The sequence below is a fragment of the Peromyscus leucopus genome, chromosome 1, assembly GCF_004664715.2.
Source record: "Peromyscus leucopus breed LL Stock chromosome 1, UCI_PerLeu_2.1, whole genome shotgun sequence".
Lineage (NCBI taxonomy): Eukaryota > Metazoa > Chordata > Mammalia > Rodentia > Cricetidae > Peromyscus > Peromyscus leucopus.
In genome coordinates, this window is record NC_051063.1 from 181,389,810 (window position 1) to 181,399,534 (window position 9,725).

The following is a 9,725-nucleotide window of genomic DNA, read 5'->3' on the forward strand; positions in this document are numbered from 1 at the left end:
CTCTCTCTCTCTCTCTCCCTATCCCTTCCTTCCTTCCTTTCTTTCTTTCCGTCTCTGTCTCTGTCTCTCTCTCTCTCTCTCTCTCTCTCTCTCTCTCTCTCTCTCTGTGTGTGTGTGTGTGTGTGTGTGTGTGTGTGTGTGTGTATGTGTATGTGTGTGATATTTGGCTATGGTTCTCTGTTTTTGTGCCCATCTGCTACAGAAGGAAGCCTCTCTGATGTTGGCTGAATAAGGGACAGATGAAAGCCACAAGAAAGGTAGGTCTATTGGCAGCAAATTATTGGATTCTTTACATATCATCTGGGCAAAGAAAAATCACTACTGCCTGGAAGATGAAGACTACAATGGGCCAACACAGTATGATCAGCTCATGTAGGCTGCTAATTCCACCATCTAACAAAAGTTTCATACTCATTTCTGCTAGTCTTAGGAAGAAAAGTTTCTCAATCCTTAACTTTCACTATTGATTTTTTGTAGTGATAATTGAGTACAACTTTAATGACAAGAAAAACTTTTATTTTGCATATTTATAATAAAATTAGGAGAAAAATTTTCTTAACCATACCACACTGGATATGGAAAATATTGAGTGATGTCTCATATGAACAAAGGGTACAAAACAGGGAAAACAAAGAGAAGTAAGGTGAGAGATGTTCACCAGCCACCAGTTTTGCTTATTCAAAAGAGCAATGTAGCCTCGCAAGATGGTGGAGAGAGTATAAAAAGCCAGAAAAATACACACCAGGACCAGGATGTTTTGGGTGGCTCTGGACTCAGGAGAGTTTCTACTGGAACCGTGAGAACTGCGGATGTGTTGAACCCTCTGTTTGTGTCTATACAAAATGATAATCATGGAGGTGCTGGACCAGGTGATGAGCACAGTAAAAAAGAACTCAGGGCACATCACTAATGCTGCATAGAGTGAAATAATGATTTCATCCCACCTTACAGTAGAGCAATATTCAAAATCTCGATTTCTTGTCATGTTTTTGATATTCATTTTGATAAATGTGTACATAAAGAAAATGAAACGTATCAACATGTAGAAGACCCAGAGTAGGGAAATATGGGAGTCAATGTACTTTGCAGCTTTGACTTTATGATCATTCCAACAGGATTTCCTGGGACTGATGGTCATGGCCTGGAAGACACTCAAGAGGCAGGTGGTGCCAATGGACACACTTCGAGCAAATCCTTGAATATACAGTAGGAGCTCACATCCAAAACCTTTCAAGAAGTGCTTCATTCCCCAAACTGCCATTGTTTGAGGCACTCCTACAGAGAGAATTACCAAGGCATTGGCTGTCATTAGGTGCATGAGAATCAAATCTGTGGGCTTTAAAGTGCATTCTCTGTAATAAAGGACTAAATAGTAGAACATAAGAGAGAGATTTCCCAGAATTCCCAGGATTGTTTGTGATAAGAAAATGATTCTGATTTCCAGATTCCAGATGTTCATTCTGTGATTTGGTATAATATCCTTAAGAATATGGTCACACTATTTCTCAGGTCAAATGGATAATGGCAAATGATGGTAGCCAGGGGTGAAGAAAGGTGCCATTAATCCATGGAGCTACAGAGAGGTTGAAGCTGAAGGTCCTTTTAACTGAGGAGTTCAGATCCATCCTAGAACATATAAAAATAGCTTATCCCCCCAATTTTGACAGTAGTAGTTATTGTCCATGTTTGTTCCTTTTGCAGTTTCTCAATGCTTCAGAATACAAGTGTTGATGGAAAAATAACCATCAAGTTTCCTAGAAATGCCACACTCAGAATAGTGGGATGTTGGCCCATTTGAAAAAGGAAGTGTGACAGGCATTGTAAACAAACTGAATGTAAGTCTTTCAGAATATAAATGATATTTGCTAGTCATGTTGTAAAAGAAATCAACTTCAAGAACAGCTACAAAACTAAAATAAAACATTAATATTCTTAAGACAACATATTTATTGATTCCTAGTAGGATTCACATAAATCACCTTGATCACATTCACTTAACTGTCTTCCCTTAGCTACCCTCACTTCCTTGTGACCTCACCTGAAGAAACTTAAAAAAAAAAGAGAAAAGAAATACCACGTCAAATTTGTGTTGCCCATATACTCATTGGATCATGTTCAGTTTTTCTTTTATTAAAGTAATTCTTAATGTATATCTCATCTAAAATCAAAGCATATTAATGAGAAATGTACAATACCATTTCGACAGGGCAAAGTTTCCTCTATCTTTCCCAGCTGAGCCATTTTTACTTGAACCTGAATTTGACCTTACCTTTTCTACCCACTCCATGAAAAATCCCTTGGGAATCTTCTTACCCCTGCTCTAGATAGTGGTGGTTGAAGTGCCCCAGTGTTGGAGCCCACCAAACTTTCCTAGTGGCTTTACCAAGCATGACTGTTGAGGGGATGATTGGTCCATGGGTGTGTTTGCTTGGTGTTTGGAAGGGTCTACATTTGGCTGTATCTAGCAAGGGGCTGTCTTTTGCCTCACCCCTTGGTGTTGCTATAAAAAGCCCTTTTGAATAAAGTTCTGGACTGATAGGTTTTGACCCAGGCCCTCTTGAGGCTATCTTCAGGTAGGAAGGATACTGGTAGGAAGGTACTATGTTAGACATGTGTTTCTGTCTTTCCTCTTGTCATCTAGGTATCTCTTTATACCTAAATATTTCCCACTTCTCCCTGCTCAAGAGTACCCTGGTTGTAAAAGTGGAGGCTGGTCCCCCACACCCCAGCTCACGGAAGTATTTTTGATTTTGTAAATTTGCTTCCTTGTTCTGTTTCCACCTGCCAATTGCTAACCAGGATGTTGACTTTTAGATTGTTTGCTTTTACAAGCTTCATGTAAAATGCATTTCAGGATGCTCTGTTAGCAGTGTTTCTCTGTAGGCAGTCACCAAGGCTGAAAAATACAGACTCTGAATATGGACTTTGGTGGTACTCCATGGTCTTTGGATCTTTATCCTGCAATAGTCTTAGATAAGGAAAAATTATTAAAAGCACAAAATGTATTAGAATGATGGTTCAAGTGACACCTTACATCATATTATGTTGTGAGCTAGCTTTTATGGGAAGCCACACCTCATAGACACACACACACACACACACACACACACACACACACACACACACACACACACGAGGATACTCAAGTCAGGACTGTGAGAGAAAAGGGAATATCTGTGATGAATCTCACAGAATACACAACAGAATAAAAGTAAGCAAGATATGCTAGGAGAAATTGCAAGAAGAGGAGCACTATCCAATGAATAATAGCTATTGGGGAAGTGTTCGGCGTCTCTGTTGAAACTGTCTGGGATCGGGCACCACTCAAAAGTCTAAAGTGGAAGTGGTGGGAAGGCAGTATGTTAGACAGCCCATGAGTATAGTGAAGTTGGAGGAAACTCCTAGACACCCCACTCTATTTTCATGAGAGATGGTGTCTGCAAACCATTCTTAAATTGGGTGAGATAACATTGCAGAAGCAGACAGCATCAGCTGTGAATAAGCACCTGGCTGAACCATGTAGGCCCAGGGAGATCACTGTTGCCACTCACACTCAAGAGCCACACAGGGATTGTCAGCTGTCAATCAAGAACTGGAGTAGAATTGGTAGTGAAGCCTAGGATCTGAAGAAGTTTAAACAGAGTGAGGAGATGAGCTGAGACCTCAGGAACTACCCACTACAGTCTCCCCTTCCCCATGCACTGTCATATAGAACACTCTAGGGAATGGCTGGAGCAGAAGTAGAAACTACTCCATTAAGTGAAGTAATACAGACCAGAAAGACAGCTATTCCTGTCCCAAGTGTGACTTCATAGCTTTAAGTTTAAAAAAGGAGTATTTATGTGGGAGTAAGTGTGGTACAGGATTATTAAAAGGGCCCCATAAGAATGTTGCATCATGGGATGGGGAAGGTAAAACAATCCATGTGTTTTGAAAGTGAAAAGAGGAATTATGTGTGAGACAATACAAGCTTGTCACTTGTCATTTCTCAAAATCAGAGTTCCCTCATAAAGAATTCCATCAAAACTAGTAAATAAAATGTGCCCTGAAAATTATCTTACCATAGAAAATATGACTGAATGATACAAAATGCATTTCAATTAGCTGTTTTCCTTCTATCTGTTATTCTAGAGAGTTATGCTCAAGTATTTTCCTAGGTGTAAAGAATTTTAGATAATTCCACAAAAAAATATTACTACATGTCAGTATTGAGGAAGACAATAATACATTCCAAACAAATCATATGTACTAAGAAAAACTTCAAAGTGTACAGTCCCACATAAGGAAAATGTGCTGTAAACTCTTAAATGTCACTAATAATTTTGTTCCCTTCTAAAAAGAAATGGAGTGTTGACTTTGCTTAACTAGTTAAAGGGAACTTTTGAGAACTGTACAGTGTTGGTTTTGCTGTATCTATTGTAATCTAAGTTGTGTTTTATTTGTAAAAACCCTCTAAGATGTAGGGTTATAATTTTTTGTTTCTTTACTATAAAAAGTATATCATGAACAAATAGGAATGAAGAAAGAAAGAAAGAATGTTTCAGTTAAAATTTTTGAATGAATGAAGATAGTATTTGTTATGAAATTCACAGAATCATAGTTTGAGTCCAAGTTCACAACATATACCATCCAATAATTGTGAATACTGATGCTGACTGACACTGATATGTGTGTTCACTGAAAGTGTCAGAACAATATCACAAACAAGTTCATTATTTATATTTTTGCTGCTCCATCTGACAATAATAGACATAGGAAACATGACAGCAGTTAGGATGCACAGTCTCAAAGAGAGAACATGTGAACACCCAACATCCTTGGAAGCTTTGTTTGTGTTTTAATTATTTGTTTTGTTCATTTTTGTTGTTGTTTTATTTTGTTTTGAGACATGGTCTCTCAGTATATTCTTGGCACTTGCTATGGAGATCATGATGACCTTATACTCAAAGATATCCTTCTTCATCTAGTATTACCTCCTGGGTACTAGGACTAAAGACATACACCATAACTGCAGGCTCCTTGAGAACTTTTTGAAGTTTTCCATATGATGATCATAGACATAGAAAACATTTGCAGTGTCCAACATAGAACAAGTGAAAACCCCAAATCCCTAGAAACTTTTTAAAGTTCTACATACCTGGAGTTGTGCTTACTGGGAGTTCATGCACATCTCAGGGAAATGGTGCCAGTGGAACTGTCCTGACACATTTGTGAGAATGGAAAGAGTTACAATTGCTGACAAGATGCTTCATCCTAAGAACTGCTGTGTCCATTGAGATTCCTTGAATGACAATGATGAAAAAGTATGTGTACCATGTGCTTGAGAATTGAGCATTTGTGTACTCATCTGCATTCAGTGTAATGAGGTAAGAAGCAATTTTAATGAAAAGAAACAGTGACCAACATCTACAACAGTGTGAAACCACTCCTGTCTCAGATCTGTGAAATCACTCTGCTTAGTCTCGAAATGGGTGCTGGTCTTCACAGCCATAGGATGTTGCACACAAAGTGGAAGTGTGGTCACAGTCACTGAAATCCAGCATCCTCACAGGTAAATTTTCATTATGTTTTATTTTGTTAAGTGTTATAGGTATAATGGCAAACATAATTCTTAAAAAGTTCTATTTTGTTATATGTATATTGACCTGTATTACTCAAATTCTACAGCCTTTCTTCCCTGATTGTGTTTTATGATGTGGATCAATGCAGACCTAAAGACTAATACCAGTGCTGAGGTCCCAATGCTTTGATTCCTCCCTTAACAATTAACAAAGTCCTATTTCACTTGGTGAACTGGACAGCAAATGCTGCCTCTATGGTATCCAGTTTCCTCAATCATGTGTATCCATCTTCTGTTATTCAGTTCCTTATATTCACTGAAATATCAACCAGAAATGACACCATGCCCCTAGAATTTCATAAAAGCTAGTCAGTCATGGATGATTTATCATATATTGACTCATATGTGAACATGTCTCAAAGAGAGGGGTTAAGCTGCATTCCTCAATTTCTCTGCTCCCAAAATTCTCACAGTGGCCACATCACACCCATTTTACAGTTGCCTTCTGATACATGTTGTGAGAGACACTTCCTTTCCTTGTTCTGAAGACTCCCAAATGTAATCAGTTCAAATATTCAGTATTTCCTCATTTTCATTTTATTCTCTACTGAGTCATGACAAAGATGCCATTTCCACACTCAGTCATAGATCTTTCCCTTTCTGTGGATTGCAGCTTTGACTTCATGGTTGTTTTTCTACTGCTTCAACTGTACTTTCTTCCTTTTGCATTGTGAACATTTTAAGAAATGGTAGTTGTATTTTTTCATAATTAAGTACATAAATAGTGCTAACAGTTTATGTGTCATTGCTCATTTTTTATTTACACTCTCAGAACCTGACCTTAGAAACAAAAAGAACACTCAAGACTTTAAATCCAAAAGCTGTTTGTGTCAGAGTGCATACTGGAAGGATTTGAACATGGCTAGTGTGCTGCAAGTACAGTCACCTCAGTCTGGGCTCACAAAGCCAGGATAGTTTTTCTCAAATACACTCCAGTGCTATATGCAATTTGTGTTCCCCACTTGACATTTTGGTGTCTTTGTTGGTATTTTGTCATATGCTTTTAGCAGTAGAAAGTTTTAATTTACGAGACTAGAGAGATTTCTCAGTGGTAAACATCATTTATTGTTGTTTCGGAGGACCTGGGTTTGGTTACCAACACTCACATAATGATCCACAATTAACTGCAACTCCAATTCCCTGGTATTCACACGTCCCCTTCTGTCCTCTGCATATACTGCATTCTCATTCTCATAGGGCATACAAGTGCATGCAGGAAAAACATTCATGCACACAAAACCAAAATAGATGTATACATCTTTTAAAAAATAAGTTTGATTTTCTCATAAAGGTTTATTTCAGAAGCAAATGCCAAGTGCTAATAAAGTTTTCAATATTTTACTAAAATGCAGTGTTCTCAATATGATATGATATGACAGAAAGCTGTACAATCTCCCAATTTCATGTCAAAAGCACAAGATTGAGAAGATATTTATGATACCCCCAGAAATACACATTGTTGTCATTGATGGGTAAAGGCAATAGATGAATCACTAACAACATTGTTCTGTACATTATGCAAGATGAAATGTCTGCTGAAATAATATAAGAAAGTTAAGTTACTAATTTTAGTAACTCCAATATTGCATTTAAAATTCTATATATACTTATTATATTGATAAAACTATTATAAAAGAATTTATATTTTACTCAAATGGAGGACATGTATGTGAGATACCTAAAAAGGAATCTGAAAAATGTGAAAAAACAAACATTTTCCAAACTAAAATAAAGAATTAAGTGTGGATAGAAACAAGGTGAGGGACGTAGCCCTGTACCTCTATTCACAAGACCATGTGTTTCATTAGCAACAACAATAAACAGTGAAAGAAGGGTTGACCGCAAGGCATGCTTAACACTGATGTATGAATAAACCAGGGGAGATAACTCAAAGACACATTTGGACCAGGCTGTCCTTACCTGATACTTATACTTGGACTTCCCTTCATTGTTACCTTCCCAAGTTCAAAAGTGATGTTTCCAACAATCATTTTACCTGGGGTCACTCAATGCAGACAAAGTTATTGCATCTATAGCTCATAAGTGTACTGTCACATGACAATACATTTTACTCCAGAATCAGATTCACATCCTGTGCCTTCCCATATTGGTGTGCTTCTGATATTTCCACTCTAATTTTTAGTGTGGATGTGAAACCAGTTAAGTTCACCTCTAACAATAATATCTGCAAAGTCATTCTACATATGTAAGGCAAAGTGAATTATCACGTTGACTTATTACCGCAATCCTTCAGCATCAATAGTGTTACCCAAAGTCACTCTCAGTAAGGGACTTACATTGTATCAAGAACCTACTGGTGCTGGCACAAGGTTAGGAACACTTCATTCTTTCTCACCCACTGCTTAACCATGTAATAATTCTTGTAACTTCTCTGTCTCTTCCACAGATCTGTTTTGACTCCAGATTTCCATTACCAGACATGAGTACTTACACAGGCTTCTGTTCTTTGTTGGCTCTCCAGCACACTCTGAAATATACAGTATTCATCTGACTTCTTGCTTCTGCAATGTGGCAGGCTCACTGTAAGTGTCCTGACTTCATAATAACCAGTAACATGGAAGAGGGAGGCAGCTCAAGCCTGAGATAAAGATCTGTGACTCTTATCTCATCTCCCCCCAGAATAACAATTTTCATATCACTTGTAGTGGTAATGACAGTACTAGCTTTGGGAGACAAAATCATTTATGAAACTTTTTTCAGCTGTTAGTGTAAAAAGGCACTTAAGAGTTTCTCATGGATATCTCCAAAGGGAAAAGGTGTTTTGAAGAGATGTTAAGTTTTCATGATCCCTGAAAGCTGACTGGGTCTCCTGTGGAAGGTACTAGAAATGTTGAGTTCAGATTCATGACAAATTTACAGAAGTCTCTATGTCTCATTGGATCTAGGCTTCTCTGCCTTCTTCCAAAACCAAACCAACGTAGTACTTTTATATAGATTTAGAACATTTACTATTTAATGTCTCTTTTGCTACTTCATACATCCATATACCTTTTAGTCAAGTCCACCTCACATTATCTCCTTGCAAAGCACTTTTGTAACCACCCATCACTCTTCCCTCTGAATTTCTTGTGTTTCTTAAAAACAAAACAAACCAAAAAATAACCACAGAGTCTACTTACTCATACTATTTTTTTCCTAGTGTAGGGACATATATGGAAGCATTGTTAGCCTCTCAAAGTTTGAATCATTAAAGAAATCCAACACATCCTCTCCCAGAAATCATCTGTAGCCATCTTCAGCTAGCTGACCACCTCCACTGTGCTAGGATTTTGTCTAGGTTGATCACGTTCATGTTTTCTGAGTACTGCCATCACAGTTGTATTCTTGTGTGCAAATGCCATGTTCTGTCTGGACAAAATCTGTTTTCTTTGACTCATGTGCCACCTCTAGTTCTTACATTCTTTCTGCCTCTTCATTCAGGATGATTGCTAAGTCTTTGCAGAAAGAGATATGATATAAATGTCCCATTTTTAGCTGGGCCTTCCAGAGTCTTTCATTCCCATCATCTTGAATGACTGTTGACTTCTGTGTCAATCACCATAGACTGAAAAAAAGAAGCTTCTTTGATGAGGGTTGAGAGAGTTTTTAATCCATCACTATAAGAGAGGAGCTTAGGGGTCAGTTTACTACCATGTCACTTTAGCAGAATAATAGTATTAAGTTTTCCCCCAGGGTCTGTGGACCCTCCAGCCACACAGTCTTGTCCCTAATATTGGTACTAGGCATGGGTTCTATTTTGCCAATAAGCATTCATTTCAACTATAAAGTGGATGCTTACTCCCACAATGGTCATAACACTATTTCAGCAGGAAACTCTGAGCGTTTCCATGTGGATATGATTTATGATTACTTCCAGCACTGTGAAAACTATCCAGTTGGATGAAGCTTCATGGTGACCATCAAGCTGAAAGTTATCCAGCGCAGATGCTTCTAGGTCTGGGTTCAGGAGGTTGTGAGAATCTGTGCTTTCAAATAATTGATGAGAGTGTAGAGGTCATGATAAGCATCTCTTGGAATCTTTACAGATAGAGTTTGTAAGCCTAACTACTGCAAAAAGAATTTGAGTACCTGCTTCATCAGCCTG

General features: G+C 38.0%; 1 protein-coding gene across 1 annotated transcript; it reads right to left on the bottom strand.

Moving 5' to 3' along the window:
- Positions 1-538: 538 nt before the first annotated feature.
- LOC114710904 (vomeronasal type-1 receptor 4-like) lies at positions 539-1,552 on the bottom strand. The gene has a single exon (XM_028895195.2). The coding sequence runs from the start codon at positions 1,457-1,459 to the stop codon at positions 539-541; it is 921 nt and encodes a 306-aa protein (XP_028751028.1). The 5' UTR covers positions 1,460-1,552.
- Positions 1,553-9,725: the final 8,173 nt, after the last annotated feature.

Coding starts and splice junctions, on each gene's coding strand:
- LOC114710904 (XM_028895195.2), bottom strand. CDS start 1,459: ATGAACATCTGGAATCTGGAAATCAGAATCATTTTCTTATCACAAACA.